Source organism: Antechinus flavipes, chromosome 2 (genome assembly GCF_016432865.1).
Source record: "Antechinus flavipes isolate AdamAnt ecotype Samford, QLD, Australia chromosome 2, AdamAnt_v2, whole genome shotgun sequence".
Taxonomy (NCBI): Eukaryota; Metazoa; Chordata; class Mammalia; order Dasyuromorphia; family Dasyuridae; genus Antechinus; species Antechinus flavipes.
In genome coordinates this window covers 357,367,096-357,384,157 of record NC_067399.1, presented here as the reverse complement: position 1 = coordinate 357,384,157, position 17,062 = coordinate 357,367,096, and the positions used below count along the sequence as shown (strand labels likewise).

General features: G+C 33.8%; 1 protein-coding gene across 1 annotated transcript; it reads right to left on the bottom strand.

Annotated features, from left to right (window-relative positions):
• Window positions 1-2,529: 2,529 nt before the first annotated feature.
• On the bottom strand, window positions 2,530-15,915 carry GPR132 (G protein-coupled receptor 132). The gene is made up of 2 exons (XM_051978116.1): window positions 15,518-15,915; window positions 2,530-4,623 (listed from the first exon to the last, which is right to left on the bottom strand). The coding sequence occupies exon 2, from the start codon at window positions 4,571-4,573 to the stop codon at window positions 3,614-3,616; it is 960 nt and encodes a 319-aa protein (XP_051834076.1). The 5' UTR covers window positions 4,574-4,623; window positions 15,518-15,915; the 3' UTR covers window positions 2,530-3,613.
• Between the last annotated feature and the right edge of the window lie 1,147 nt (window positions 15,916-17,062).

Below are 17,062 nucleotides of genomic sequence, written 5' to 3'. Positions count from 1 at the left end.
CCTGTGTTATATTGCTATGTGCTTATGTAATTTATGTAATTATGTGTAATATCTCCCATATTGATGGATTTATGTATACTTGTTTCAAGTGAGCCCCTTCAGAAACCCACTAATTTGATTTGATTTCTCATTTCCTTTGGTGTTTTCATCTCCCTGAGAAGTCAGGGAGGGTGTGACCACCTCCTTTTTATGATGTTTTCACTTCTTTTTTGAGCAGTCAGGGAAGGTGTGATCACCTTCTTTTTGGGGGTTCTCACCTCCTTGAGAAGTCAGGGAAGTCATGACCACCTATGTTCTAAAATCAAAAGAAAGTGGGAGATATTATGATTCTTACAAGGTGTTAACTCACTGGAATTTTGGGAGATTCACAAGTCCAGGAGATTCATAAGTTCAGTGGAGGAGATTCACAAGTCACAGCTCCCACAATCCCACTCTTGGAGGAGGAGTCAACCTTTGAGTTCACACCTCTAAAAGAGCATATAAAAGGATGAGCTCACTAGAAGCTCTTGGGGCCTCAGCAAGGAGTCAGTTGGGCAGAACAAAGGATTCAGAGAGAGCTGGAGGCTGAAGCTGGCAGAGGCAAAAGGACTAGCAACAGGAGCTCTTGGAACCAAGGAGAAAAATAGCCCTCTAAGAAAGCTAACTGGGCTATTTTGGAAGAGACAATAAAGGATCTGAACTTTTAACTCCTGGCTGCATTTGAGGTGATTATTACTCTGAACTGAAAGGAAGGTTGTCTCCAAAAGCTCGCCAAGAAACCTGCTCCCAGAGAACATCATATTTGAGAGAAGATAACATTACATTTATTAAACATCAAAGATGTCATGGTCATTTACTGTATTTTGACTTTTGTCCTCCTTTAATGACTGTGGAAGAAAGAAAAAGATAAGCAGCTCTGTAGTCTCTACCTCACTTAAATCCAATTCACAAACTAGTCAAGATGCCATTGTTCTTTTCAAAAACAAAGGATGAACAACTTAACTACATTAGTAATTCCCCAAATTTTCAAAGATTGTAATTTTAATGATAAAAAGAATATGTTCCTAGAAAGTCAATAATTTAAACAGAACACAGAAAGCACAGGTAGCTAAAGAAAGATTATAAATTAATGAATGAAAATGAATTTGATAAGCACTTGCAAAGAATTGTATAAACAAATATAAAAACAAGACTGTCCTGCTTTTAAAGAGTTTACATTCTAATGATAAGTAGTAATAATGATGATAATTTTAAGAAATTAGTTCCTCTAACCTTTGAAGAACTGAGGTAAGGAATAAATGGCTTAGAAATAATAGTTTCTTTGACCTTGAAGATGGACTAATCTACATTTCAAACTTGTAGAAGAATTTTATCATTGTCTAGGCTAAAACATGGACCATCTATTATGTTAGACTAGTAGCAAAGACAGAGAAGTAAATGTTTATAAATATAAGGACTAATTAAGAAGGATTTCTCTCCTTATTTTGGATTGTTAACTTTTGTCAAGAGAAAAGATAAAAGGTTCTCCTCTCTTCTCTTTCACATAGTCTTCTCTTTGTATTTCAATCTAGTTGATCAGATTGAGGAAAGAGAGAAAGAAAAGACTCTGACTCTGTCTTTCTCTATCTCTCTCCCTTCCTCCATTTCTCCCTTCCTTTTTCTCATTCATTCCCCTTCCCCCCTTTTGCAATGCCTTTATTGTAAAGTAAATAGAAACTAAATTCATGATTCAAGCACTTGGAAGAATTTCAGGGTTTCACTGACCAGATGCCTTCCTCCATCAGGATAATAGGGGCAATCATGGACAAAACCAAATGGTTTTTGAAAAATTTATCCTCAAGTTCTTAATCTCTGAGAGAAAATATCATCTACTCCATTTGTGTAAAACAAAAGATTGAAAGGCATGAAATAGGGAAGAAATATGTGAGCTAAAACTGAAGAGGAAGGTTCAGTTCCCTTACAGACATACACACACATACATACAAGTCAATTATTGAGGGCACTGAATGCTGTGCTAAGGAATCTGGATTTTATTTAATAAGCCGTGGCTAGCCAGTGAAGATTTCTGATCTAGGAAATAATGTGACAAGAGTTGTGCATTTAGAAGACGACTCTGGAAATATGGAGTAGATGAGAAAGAGAAAGAGAGGAAAGAGGGACCTTTTTCTGTTGGCAGTTCAGTTACTGTGATAACCCAAGTAAAATGTGAACTAGAATGTTAGAAAACAGTAGATGCTAGCAGTATTTTCAAACATTGCCAACAAGCCTTGCATTTTCTTGTTTTGTGCCTTTCTTTATACTATTTCTTCTTTCCTTCTTTTCTTTGACTGAATCTCTACTTAGACTTTAAACTTCAAATGCCACCTCTTCTAGGAAGCTTAAAATTCTTTCCCCATTTTGTTCTGTACTTGTCAAATGCATTGATGATGCTATGTTGAGTATTATCATTAATTGTGTTTTAACTTTAGCCAGAATGTGAAAAACAAGAGAAGAGGGATTATGTATCTTTTCTAGCATTATGCTGTAAAGGCATTAAAAAGGCTAATTGAATTAATTAATTATTAATTTATTTATTGAATTGAAAGCACTTATAACAAATAAAGTCATTATCAATGAATGCTAATTGATCACCCACTTTGTAAATATTTGTAGAGGTCAGTGAAGGTTTGACAATTTACAGTATCTTAAAGATGTCATATGCTCCTTCTTCCCTAAGCATCTCAAAGGAGTCTCTCTTCTTTTTTCCCATTTATACTTGTTCCTGAAACCTTGCTATTGTTGCTGCCTGATTTCTACCATTGCCCCTTCATGATAAAATCCTTGGGAAAGGACTCTTTGGCTGAGATGGAACCAAAGCTTGACTTTTTTTTGCCTCTGCCCACACATGGGTTTCCAGTTTAGCACTTTTGTTCATGTTGTCCTTTTTATGTGGAGTATTCTCCTGTCATAGCTTTTAAGACCTTCTCCTATGAAAAGCTTACTCTTTGCTCATGTTAACTTTCCCTTTTAATGGGACTGATTGGATGAAGTATTTCTCAGTACTGAGTCACATGATCCCTGTTCCCAGAACTGGGACTTTAGGGAGGTCATTTGATTTCTGGACAAATGAACTTTGAACCTGGAGATATAGGACCATTGGTCAACAATCATTATGTCCTTTTAGTCTATCCAATGAGAAGGCTTCAGTCTTCTGCTTTTAAACCCTGGACAAGCCAGAAGCTGGCCGAGTTCCAGGAGCAGATGGTGGACTTGGGATGGCTCCCAGGTGTGTCTGGGTCTTTCCCTGCAGGGATTAAATAAATGCTTTCTCTTTGTACCTAATGATGTCTCTGATTAGTTAAATGGGAAGGGGGTCTTGCATTCGACCTGTCCCATATACCTTGGTACCTCACAGAAGTCTATTACAATAACTCTGACTTTTGCAGACATTGTAGACTGCAAAAGCCACAATATTCCAAAAAACACAGTTCTTTAGATGCTTTGGGGAAAATGTTGTAATGTGGCAGTTCTTCAGCTGTTAAAATCTCTCTTTTTAAAAATATAAACTGTCACTGAACTCTGGTTGCACCACTATAGAATGTGGGATAGAAAAAAGCAGATGACACATTACAGGTTATGGTGTTAACTATTCCATCTACTTTGAACACTTTAGGTTGATACTATCAGTCTTTGTGGACCATTGTTTCCATCCTTTGTGAACACGAGACAATTCATTTTTGCAATTGTCACTGGCTAGCACATAGATGATAGGGTTTGCTATGCTGTTGAAAGTGCACAGGCCTAGGAATACCATTGAAATCATATTCATCTTAGTTTCCAAAGTACACACTTTCTTTGCTTCACCTTTATAGTAGGAAAAAACTGAAGCTTTAACAAGAAGTACCAAATGATAAGGAGCAAAACAGACTAGGAAAGTGAGAACTATAGAAATAGCCAAGTTCTTTACTTTGGCCTTCTGGCATCCAGTCAAAGTTGTGCTGGTTTTGATGTTCTTGAAGATCTTGTAGTTTGTGAAAATGATGATGGAAAATGGGATAGCAAATCCTACTAAAAAGCGAAAGAAATGAAAACTAGCTATCTTACTATCTATTGTAGAGGCTTCAAAACAAGTTATATTTTCTTTCATTTGAAAAACTGGATAGTGGACTATTCCCACAATTAAAAAGATTGCTATCGAAATGAACGCAGCTATTTTTAGTTTTCTGTACCCTCTAGATTCCAAAGCATATGTCACAGCAATGAAACGATCACAAGAAATGCAACACAAAAGTAAAATGCTGACATAGATATTACAGAAAAATACAAATGCAATTATGTTACAGGTCTGAAAATCCATTGTCCATACATGATCATTCCTAATATAAACAATCCAGAAGGGTAAAGTTGCCACATAGAGCAATTCACAAATGGCCAAGCAGAAGAGGTATATGGCCAACACATTCCCCTGTAGCACCTGCAAGAGGGAAAACCAGGCAGTGAAACAATTTGTGGGAAGGCCTAGCACACAGACGCTACTATACATCACAATCAGGAATATCTTGCTTTCTTCAGAAGACACAAAGGGACAGTTCTGTGAGGAGTTGGATGAAGCCATGTAGGGTAGTAGGAATTTCAGATCAGTGGCTTTCCCTGTGTTTATCTTTTCTGTTGGATAAAAACAAAAATGATCATTTGTAAAAATTTCTCTTTGTACCTAATGATGTCTCTGATTAGTTAAATGGGAAGGGGGTCTTGCATTCGACCTGTCCCATATACCTTGGTACCTCACAGAAGTCTATTACAATAACTCTGACTTTTGCAGACATTGTAGACTGCAAAAGCCACAATATTCCAAAAAACACAGTTCTTTAGATGCTTTGGGGAAAATGTTGTAATGTGGCAGTTCTTCAGCTGTTACAAAGAATTTATATTGCTATGATAAAATCATCTTTGCAAACTCTTGAAGGTGCAAGTGACTGATAAACCATAACTAAGATTTAGAGAGAGAAATGATTTGCCTCACAGATAGTAAGTGGAAAATTGATATTTGAACCTCCCTTTTCTGACTCCAAATCCAGGATTCTTTTTTTTTTTTTTTGTATTTAAAAAAATTTTTTGAGAGTATTTTATTTTCCCAAATATTTACAAAGATATTTTTCAACATTCACCTTTGTAAAATCTTGTGTTTCAAATTTTTCTCCTTCCCTCCCTTCCTCTTCTGGAGGAGAGCCTCCACAAGATAGCAAGCAATCTGATATAGGTTAAATATGTTTCTAAACATATTTCCATATTTGTCATGCTGTGCAAGGAAAATCAGAACAAAAGGGGAAAAACCATGAAAAAAACCCCAAGCAAACAAACAACAGTGACAAAAAGGTTAAAATACTATGCATTGATCCACATTCAGTCTTCATAGTTTTCTCTCTGGATGTAGATGGCATTTTCCATACCAAGCCTATTGGAATTGCCTGTTAAAAAGAGCCAAGTCCATCACAGTTGATCATGACATAATCTTGTTGTTACTTTGTACAATGTTCTTTGGCTCTTAACTTAACTCAGCATCAGTTCATGTAAGTTTTTCTAGGCTTTGTAGACATCAGCCTGCTCATCATTTATTATAGAACAACAATATTCCATCATATTCATATGCCATAACTTATTTAGCCATTCCCCAGCAGATGTGCATCCATTAAATCCACTACAAAAGTGCTGCTACAAACATTTTTGTACATATAGGTCTTTTCCATCTTTTATGATCTCTTTGGAATGCAAATCCAATAATGACATTGCTGAATCAAAGGGTATGACTACATTTTGATAGGCCTTTGGACATAGTCCAAAATTCCTCTTTGGAATGGTTAGTTAGATCATTTCACAATTTCACCAACAATGCATTAGTGTTCCAGTTTTTCCACATCCAACATTTATCATTACCTTTTCCTATCATTTTAGCCAATCTGAGAGGTGTGAGGTGGTACTTCCGAGTTGTCTTAATTTGCATTTCTCTCATCAATTGTGATTTAGAGTATTTTTTCATATGACTAGAAAATGGCTTTAATTTTTTCATCTGAAATTGTTCAAATATTTCATATCAACTGGGGAATGACTATATTTTATAAATGAGACTTTTATCAGAAACACTAGCTGTAAATATTGTTTCCAAGATTTCTGCTTCCCTTCTAATCTTGGCTACATTGGTTTTGTTTGTGCAAACCCTTTTTAATGTAATGTAATGTAATCAGAATTGTCCATTTTGCATTTCACAATGTTCTCTAATTCTTCTTTGGTCATAAATTGCTCCCTTCTCCACAGACCTGAGAGGTAGATTATGTGTTTTACCTCTAGTTTTTTTTTTTTTTTTTTTTTTTTTACAGTATCTCCCTTTATGTCTAAATGATGACCCCATTTTGACATTATCTTGATATAGTGTGTGAGATGTTGAACAATGTATAGTTTCTACTATACTATTTTCTAGTTTTCCTAGCAATTTTTGTCAAATAGTGAGTTCTTATCCCAGAAACTAGAGTTTATCAAACAATAGATTACCATAGTTATTGACTATTTATTATGCCTTGTAAGTCTAACCTATTTCACTAATCTACTGCTCTGTTTTTTATCCAGTACCAAATGGTTTTGATGACTGCCATTTTATAATATAGTTTTAGGTCTGGTACAGTGAGGCCACTTACCTTTGAAATTTTTAAAAATTAATTCTCTTGAAATTCTTGATCAAAAGATCTTCCATATATTTTGTTATTATTTTTTCCAGCTCTATAAAGTAATTTCTTAGTAATTTGATTGGTATGACACTGAATAGATTAATTTAGATAGAATTGTCATTTTTATTCTATTAGAGTCTATCCATGAGCACCTGATAGTTTTTTAATTGTTTAGATCTAACTTTATTTGTGTGAAAAGTATTTTGTAATTGTGTTCATATAGTTCTTAAGTTTGTCTTGGCAAGTAGACTCCCAAATATTTTATATTATCTACAGTAATTTTAAATGGGATTTTTTTTTTCTGTCTCTTGCTGCTGGGCTTTTTCTGGTAACATATAGAAATATTGATGATCTATATAGGATTATCTTACATCCTGCAACTTTATTAAAATTATTAATTGTTTCTAGTAGTTTTTTAGTTGATTCTCTGGTATTCTTTAAATATATTATCATATCATCTGCAGAGTAAAAATTTTGTTTCTTAATTACCAACTTTAATTTTTCTAATTTTTAAAATTTAGTTTCCGTTGAATTTTTGATCTATTTTCCCATGGCCTTTTATTATATATCATTTTTATTGCATCATAATCTGAAAAAATGCATTTGATTGTGATGTTTTTATGCTCTAATACATGGTCAATTTTTGTGTAGGTGCCATGTACTACTGAGAAAAAAGTATGTGCCTTTTTATCCCCATTCAATTTTCTCTAAAGGTCTATCATGCCTAACTTTTCTAAAATTCTTCTCACCTTCTTACCTTTGTTCCTGTTTATTTTAAATTTATCAAGTTCTGATATAGGGAGAGTGAGATCCCCATTGGTAAAGTTTTGCTGTCTATTTCTTTTCACAACCCACTTAACTTCTTTAAGAATTTGGACACTATTCTACTTGGTGCATATATGTTTAATATTGATATTACTTCATTATGTATAGTAGACTTTACTGAGATGTAATTTCCTTCCTTATCTTTTAATTAGATCTATTTTTTCTTTTGCTTGATTTGAGATCAGGATTGTTGCCCCTGTTTTTTGTTTTTTTTTTTAAATTTCAGCTGAAGCATAATAAATTCTCCTCCAGCCTTTTACCTTTAGTGTGTATATATCTCTCTGTATCAAATATATTTCATGTAAACAACATATTGTAAAATTCTGGCTTTTAATCCATTCTGCTCTCTGCTTTGTTTTTGATGGGAGAGTTCATTTCAATCACATTCAGAGTTAAGATTCCTAACTCTGTATTGCTTGCCATTTTTTTTCTTCAGTTTTTTTTCTCCTTTTTCCTTTTCCTTCTCATCAGTGTTTTGCTTCTCACCTCCCTTAATCTAGCCTTTCTATTTTTACCCATCTGCCTTTGTTATTCCTTTCCCGTTTTACTGCTGCCCTGCCTTCTATTAGTCTCCCTCTTTCCTTTCTCCTTTTTCCTCCTAGTTTTCTACAGGGTAAAACAAACTAAGTATGTATGTTATTCCCTCTTGGAGCCAAATCTGATGAGATTAAGAATCAAACAATGTTTATCCCCTCCCTTCTTTTTCTTAATTGTTATAAGTCTTTTGTGTTTCTTCATGTAACATCATTTACCCCATTTTACCTCATCTTTCCTCTTCTCCAAGTACAGTTCCTTTTCCACACCTAATTTCTTTTTTACATCATCACATTAAAATCAATTTATATCTACACCCTCTAAGTATACCCCTTCTAATTGCCTGACAAAAAAGATACAGTTCTCAAGGGTTATACATATCATCTTCCTATATAGGGATGTAAACATTTTAATCTTTAAAAAATGTATTTTTCCTTTTGTTTACATTTTTAGGCTTTTCTTGAGTTTTGTATTTGAAGATCAAATTTTCTGTTTAGCTGTGGTCTTTTCATCAGAAATGATTGAAAAATCCTAATTTAATTGCATGTCTACCTTCTCTCCTGAAAAATGATGCTTAGTTTTGCTGGGTAGCTGATTCTTGGTTGTAGTTTAAACTCTTTTGTTTTCTGGAATGTCATATTCCAGGCCCTTCGATTATTTGAAATGGAAGTTTCTAGGCCCTGGATTATCCTGATTTGGCTCCTCAGTATCTGAATTGTTTCTTTTTGGCTGCCTGCAGTATTTTCTCCTTGATATAAGAAGTCTAGAATTTAGCTACAATATTCCTTGGAGTTTTCATTTTGGGGTCTCTTTTAGGAAGTAATCAGTAGATTCTTTCAATGACTATTTTACCCTCCAGTCCTAGGATATCAGGTCAATTTTCCTTGATGACCTCTTGAAAAATGTTTTCCAAGCTCTTTTTTTTTCATCATGACTTTCAGGTAGTTCAATAATTCTTAGATTGACTTCTGGATCTATTTTCCAGATCAGTAGTTTTTCCAGTGAAGTATTTTACATTTTATTCTATTTAATTTTGTTTTGTTTTGTTTTGTTTTATTTGACTAATCTTTGATGTCTCATTGAGTCATTCACTTTGACTTGTCTAATTATAATTTTTATTGAATTATTTTCTTCAGTTATCTTTTTTAAACTTCCTTTTTCATTTGGCCAATTGTACTTTTAAAGAAGTTGTTTTGTTCAATGGATTTTCTTCCCTATTTAGCCAATTCTCTTTTTTAAGAAGTTGTTTTCTTTTTCCATTTTGCCTAATTGATTTTTAAGAAGTTGTTTTCTTCAGTATATTTTTTTTCATTTTGCCAAATTTATTTTTTAAGAAGTTATTTACTTTAGTCAATTTCTGTACTTCCTTTTACAAGCTGTTGGCTTCCCCCCACAAACTTTCAAAATTCTCCTGCATAGCTCTCATTTCTTTTCCCCATTTTCTTTCTATCTCTCTTTTAAGATCCCTTTTGAACTTTCCCAAGACAGCCTCTTGAGCTGGAGATCAGTTGATATTCCCTTTGAGTCTTCACCTGAAGGCATTTTTTCTTTGTTGTCCTTTTTGTAGTTTGTGTTCTGATCTTCTCTGTTTCCATAATAGCTTTCTTTCCATAGTAAGGGTTCTTTTAGCTTTTTTGCTCATTTTATAAAGTTGAGCTCTGCTTTTAGGGCACAAGGGAGATTATCCCAAGTTTCTTTTGCAGGGGGACAGAGGCTTCTCACTGATTGCACTAGGGCTAGTGGTGCTGCAGGCTTTCTCCCTGCACTGGATGATCCTAAGTCCCTGCCTGTTATGCTGGGGTTCAGGGGCTCCCCAATTTGCCTTCTGTAGTTTTTTGGATGTTTCACAACTGGTCTGCTAATCTACTAACCTTCTGAACTAGGACAGAATAACCACTGATGTATTTTGGCTAAGAGCTTCCTACTAGATTCCCTGGTCTGGGTCTCCCCATGCCAAGCCTCCCCACACTGCATTCCCATTTGCCCTATTGAGACAAACCTTTTCTGAAATCTTTTCAAGATAGCTTAACCTGGAAAATTATTGCATTCCAAAAGTTTGTAGCTTTTGTGAATCAAAAATCTGTTCAAAAGCTTGCTGTAGTATTAATTCTGAGAGAAGACAGGAAGAGCTTAGGCAAAATCCTATCTACTCTCCACCATCTTGACTCTGCCTCCAGAATTCTTTTCACTACATAAAATATATATACAAAATAAGCCTTTATATAGTATTGCTATATGCCAAGCATTGTGTTACAAGTTTTACAAATATTATCTTACTTGATTCTCATGATAAATCTACAAAATAGGTGTTATTATTATCCTCATTTTGTGGTTAAAGAAATTGAGGCAAAAGGAATTTAAATAACTTGTCCAAGGTCATACAGCTAGTTAGAAATGAGATTGGATTTAAACTTAAGTCTCCTGACAAGGCTCAATGGTCTATGCATTGTTTTTGAATGTCATCAGGCTACTTTCATGTGATAAAGCATTGGGTGTTGAATCTATTCCAGTTAAGATTTACAAGATAAGGGGTCAATTGCTCATATAAAACTGACTGACATTTCCCAAATTATATGGTAAGAGAAGTTATACCCCAGGATTGCAAAGATGCCTCAGTTGTCCATCTTTATAAAGGTAAAGTGAATAGATTGTTCTATGACAATCACAAAAGGGTCTTTGTCTTAGTTGTGGCTGGAAGGATGCCTGTCAGAGTCCTCCTTAATAGACTGACCCTACACCTGATAAAAGTTATTTACCTGTGAGACAGTGTGACTTCAGAAGGGGCCAAGAAACATAAAGTTTATAATAGAGAGAAGAAGGAAGGGATAGAGAGATTGAGAAAAGGAGAGGAGAGGAAAAAAAAAAGGAAGAAGAAGAAGAAGAAAAAGGAGAAGAAAAGAAGAAGAAGAAGAAGAGAAGAAGAAGAAGAAGAAGAAGAAGAAGAAGAAGAAGAAGAAGAAGGAAGAGGAAGAGAAGAAGGAAGAGGAGGAAGAGGAGAAGAAGAAGAAGGAGGAGGAAGAGAAGGAGGAGGAGGAGAAGGAGGAGGAGGAGGAGGAGGAAGAGGGGGAGGAGGAAGAGGAGGAGGAGGAAGAGGAGGAGAAGAAGGAGGAAGGAAGGAAGGAAGGAAAGAAGGAGGAGGAGCAGCAGTAGCAGTACCAGCAGCATGATTGGTGTGTGAAGTTTAGTTATTTCCTCTTTCTCCTTCCCCATTCCACAACTTCCTTTGTCCTGTTCTTTGTGTGTAGTTTTCTCTAGTCATTCCCTCATCTCTGCTGCACTCCCAGTTTGCTCATAGCCTTCTCCTTATCCACACTGTTGAATCACTTGCAATCTAGCCCCATTTTTCCTCAATGCTTTGGGAAGACAATAAAATATGAATTAATAATTCTCTTATTGAATTTAACTTCCATACCAGAGAATATTTACTTCACTAAATGAAAGAAGAACCTCTTTGTCTCTAATAAATTGATATTATAATTAAAAAACAACAACACCCCCCTCCCCAAAGTAAACACTTCTCTCTCTCTGAAGTGTTCCCCTCTCTTATATCTGCATTTACAGTCTTTAGTGTAGATCTATGTGGCTCCTCTACTAAGTAAGCGCTAGTCATTTTCTATTTCAACTAGGATAACATGAAAATTCTTCTGCTTAAAATATTATACAATATGGCTCCAACCTGACTTTTCTACTCCCCCTCCTGTACTCTGTTATCTAGTCAAATTGGCCAGTCTCAGCTTTTGCTCTGACAGACTCCCATTTTTATAATATTCTTCCTTCTTATCACCACTGCATAGAGTCTCTCTTTTTCTTTAATATGCAGCTCAAAAACCATCTTTTGAATGAAGTCTTTCTCGATTCATGAAATTGTTAGTTTTTTTTGGTTTTGTATTTATCTAAGTATTTTTGATTTTGTATTTCCAATTTATATTTATGTTCTTTCTCTATCTAATGTATACATATATACATGTATCTCCCACATTAGAATGCAAATAGGAATTGTTTTATTCTTTATATTTGTATTGCTTAGCACAGTGTATGACCTGTAGTGACTAATAAATTGATTTTAGATATATTGCATATTTCTATAAATATTGAAATCCCCAAACATATTCATTAACAAATGAAATATAATAAATATAAAGGTGCATATAAATATTAATATACATTTACAACACTTTGCCAAATGAAAGTTCAGAACCAGTTATCTTAAATCTTTAAAATAATAATATGTGACTCCTCTTCATTTGTCTGAAACTATTTAACTCATTCTTGATACTGATTAAAATAATTTTGAATTCTCATACTTATCCTCAAGAGTTAGATATATCTCAGAAAATAAGGCATGTACTAACATGCCTTTTTCTTTGTTCTTGCTTTACTTATCATGGGAGAAAAATAATTCCAAAATAGACTGTATTTGCTAGCTTCTTACAATCTCTATAGAATTCTCTCTATAATGTTTTTCTCTTAAATAAATAATACTAAACAGATCTGATGTAAAAGATTTATCACTTTCTTTTTTTCTCCACAGATTCCTTATTGATAACAGATAAACACATAAAATCTCCCTGACATCATAGGAATACACATATTATAACATGACTTTTTTTAAAACTGTTATCCAATTGCTAGCATAAACTTTTTTTCAATACATTCCACTTGACTCTTAAAGATATAGAAATATTATTTATAGTCTTTGAAAAAGAGTCAAGTAAAATAAGTAAAACATAAGAGATTAAAATTAGCTCCATATATTTCAGAGTTTAGCATATCATTAAAAATATATTACCAATGTAAATCATGTGATAAATAAATTCTATCTTGGAAGTTAAGTTCTTGCTCTACCTCTCAGTAGCTGTGTGACCCTGGGAAGATATAACTTTTCTGTGTTTTATTTATTATTTTATGTAAGTTCCTTGAGAATCAGGATTGCCTTACTTTTCTATTTGTTTTCCTAGTGCCTAATACAGTATGTTGCACAAATAAAAACTTAATAGTTTTTTTGTTGTTTTTTTATTGTTGTTGATTTGTTAATTCATTTATTTGACCTCTTTTTTGACCTCTTCCGGGACATGCTTTTTTTCCCCTTTGTTTTCATCTTGGTTCTCATTCAACCATTATATGTGTTCATTTTCTGTCCCTTTTAATAGAGTCTTTTCTTCCTTACTACTACTTACTTACTACTTCTAAGAGCATATCCATAGAATCTGTCCTGGACTTTCTGTACATTTTCTTCTTTGGAGATGTTATCAGTTCTCATGAGTTCAATTATCATCCCTATGCAGACAATTCCAAAATCAATATATCTATCCCAATCTTTTCCCTGAGCTATAGATCTGAATAATAACAAGTACAACAACAGCTGGCTAACACTTGTATAGCACCTGTTTAATATTATGAACTATCTGGTGGATGTCTTCCATATCAGGGATCCTCATATCAGGATCAGAAAGCTTCTGTGTAAACAAAAGCAATGCAATTACAATTAGAACAGAAAGATTTAATTAGTGTAGAAAGCCAGAACTCTGGAGAAGTATACTTGAAACAAGGTGTTAACTCAGTGGGATGAATAAGACAATGATTATCTAGTTTAGCATGGTGATTAATAGTTCTGTAGTTCAGTATGATTGATTTAATCCTAAAACAAGATGTTAACTCAGTGGAATTAAAATAATGAATGATACTCTAGTTTACATGTACTTACTTAGTACAGTTCTACAAGTTGACACCTATTCTAGAAGACTGACACCTATGATGATGTACACAAGTACTAGAGTATTTAAATAGAAGACACTGTCAGCCACAGACATTCCATTTTTGATCAGCCTCATGGTGGCTCTCCTGCCTCCTGCATTTCTCCAATGAAACTAAGACCCATTCTGGAGGACCTCCAGAAAGCTAGCCCCTCAAAGGAGACAGGCTGTGAAAGATAATAAAGACTTTGGACTTTATCCCTGACTATTCTCATGGTGATTATTCTGCTGAGACTAAGACTGTTCTAAAGGCCCTCCAAAAAGCTAACCAGAACAGAAGGCCCTCCAGAAAGCTAACCAGAACATTACAAATTAGGAATAATCTGTACAACAAATTTCTTTGATAAATGTCTGAAAACTAGAAAACAAATGCAAAAACATAACAATGAAGGTCAGAATCCAATCTATTGATAGCTATTTTGGAAAAAATACTCCTAATTACACACATATAATGCATACCAAGAGAAGGAAAGGAGGGAAGGAATTATTTGGAACACAAAATTTGAAAAAAAAATAAAATTGCTTTTACATGTAATTAGGTAAAATAAAATATTAAATTAAATTTTAAAAGGAAAGAAAAAAAAAAAAAGAAAAAGTGCTCCCGATCACTAATAATGACGGAAGTATTAATCAGCAACTCTGACATTTCACTGCATACTTTTTAGATTGGTGAAAATGTCAATTGTTGGGAGGGGGAGATGTGGTGGATTAGGCACACTATACCACTGTTGGTAGAACTATGAATTGGTATAGTCATTTTGGAAAGCAATTTGGAATTATACTCTAGAGATTAAAATTTGCATATTCTTTGACCTCAAAATACTATTACTAGGCATTTAGTCCAGAGAAATTAAAGATAGGCAAAAAGATATATGGGTCATCTATACAAAAACATTTATTGTTATGGCAAATGTATTGTAATACATTTTAATTAAATGGAATGTCCCATAATTGGAAGAATGATTAAGCATTCTTGTGATATAGTAATGTATTATAATGTTATTGTGTTGTAAGAAAAAACAAAAGAGAGAGTTTCAAACTTGGGAAGACTTGTAATGTTGCATGAAATAAGCAGGAGCTGGATAACTATTCATGCAATAATAAAACTGTAAAAGAAAAATAATTGAAATATTTGACTGTGCTCAGAATAATGACCAATCATGATATTAGAGGACTGAAATTGAAGCATGCTGCCTATTTTCTGACAGAGAAGTGAGAGACTCATAGATTCCATGATGTAAAGGGAGCGAGGGGTAGAGAACCAAGATAATCAAAAAAGGAAAGAGTATCATTGAAACATTTTAAAATTCACAGAAAAGTATAAAGTTTAGGAGGAAATAGACAAGATACTTTTGAAAACAATGTGTTGAATATAAAAGAAGCAAGCTGGAGATAATGGAGATTAGTGATTTCATATCTTTCTGTTCTTTATATATGGAAATGATAATTTATTTCTGTTTCTTAAATATAGAATTAAAACAAAATTATTTTCTAGATAAGATGACCAACAAGCGCTTCTGGTGAATCTAAAATTCCTTCCTTCTAAGAAAAAGCATCTGCAAATGAAGACTTTTCTTTTCTTTTCTTAAAAATGTCAATCAAACAAGATTTTTTCTTACTACCTCCTCATTATAGCTTAGAAATGTATTTTCCTCTTCTTTCCTACATCAAATTTTATTTCCTCATTCTTATGTTTTATTTCTGAGATTATAGAATTTGTCTTCTTACCTCTAATTCTAGTGCTTTCCAGGCCCTCCTCAGTCTCTGCATTTGTGCTTCCCAAAACCAGATTCTGTTTCTGTTACTTTTGCTCTTTTCCCCATCAAAGCATCCATTGTTCAGTGCTTCTATGAGAAGTCAGTCTTTTGAGGAAGTTGGAAAGATGAGCCAAAGGGCTTGGCTTATTTCTCAGCACTGGATGGTCTGAGGGTGATCAGGAACAGATACATCAATACCACCCACAAAATGCATATTTCTTCAAAGATGCTTCAGAATATGGAATCAGCTTAAGCTAACAGGATACAAAACCAGGAATGTCAGGATAGGATTATTCTTCAGAAATGCCAAGAAGAGTGACTTGTCCAGGATTAAGTCCCTCAAGTGAACACATGCACAGTCTGAATATAACCAGCTCATTCTCCAGCCCAAGAGAGGTTTTTAGGAAGTAATGTGGTTCTCAAATGGGTGTGTTTAAACTCTTCACATATTACAAATGATTTCCTGTAAAAACTTGATTCTTTACCAAACTAAGCACATATGAAAATTCTACTGTCAAATTGAATAATTATTCCAGTTTATATTTCTGAACTTTAATATCAATAATGTTATGAAATACATACCATTTGGCAATTAATGTTCCCATGTTACAAATAAGGAAACTAAGTCTCCTAGACAAGATGTGACTTGCCCAAAGTTACTTGCCTTTACTTTTTAATGGCAGGAACCTAAACTGAATTATCTCATAAACATTCCAACATAGTGGAAAACTTTAGACTTAAAAGACTTGAATTTGAATTCTTAGCCCTTTTCCACTTGTGTGATTCTGGACAAATCACTCCACATTTCTAGCCCTCAGAAATTAAAATTACAAGGTTAGATTAGATTATCTCTAACGTCCCTTCCACCTTTACAAATTATGTCCTATATTCTAAGGCCCTTTCTAGATCCTGTGGTTGTATTTTATGTTATTTTGTTTTTTCTTTATTATAGCTTTTTATTTACAAGATATATGCATGGGTAATTTTTCAGCACTGACAATTGCAAAACTTTTTGTTTTGACAAGTATGTAGTGGTATCTCAGAGTTGTCTTAATTTGCATTTCTCTGATTAATAATGATTTGGAGCATCTTTTCATATGACTAGAAATAGTTTCAATTTCTTCAGCTAAAAATTGTCTGTTCATATCCTTTGACTATTTATCAATTGGAGAATGGCTTGATTTCTTATAAACTAGAGTCAATTCTCTATATATTCTGGAAATGAGGCCTTTATCAGAACCTTTGACTGTAAAAAAATGTTTTCCCAGTTTATGGTTTCCCTTCTAATCTTATCTGCATTAGTTTTATTTGTACAAAAGCTTTTCAATTTGATATAATCAAAATTTTCTATTTTGTGATCAATAATGATCTCTAGTTCTTTGGTCATGAATTCCTTCCTCCTCTGTGGTTGTATTTTAAAGTTTCTGTTCACCTCTGTTCTTTTCATCATTCTTGATAAATGGCTGAAAATGATGTTTGAAAGTCTTCTCTTCTATGAACAATGTTTTGTAAGGAA

Bases quoted from the DNA above. Each gene is read 5' to 3' on its own strand.
- GPR132 (XM_051978116.1), bottom strand. From the start codon at position 4,573: ATGGCTTCATCCAACTCCTCACAGAACTGTCCCTTTGTGTCTTCTGAA.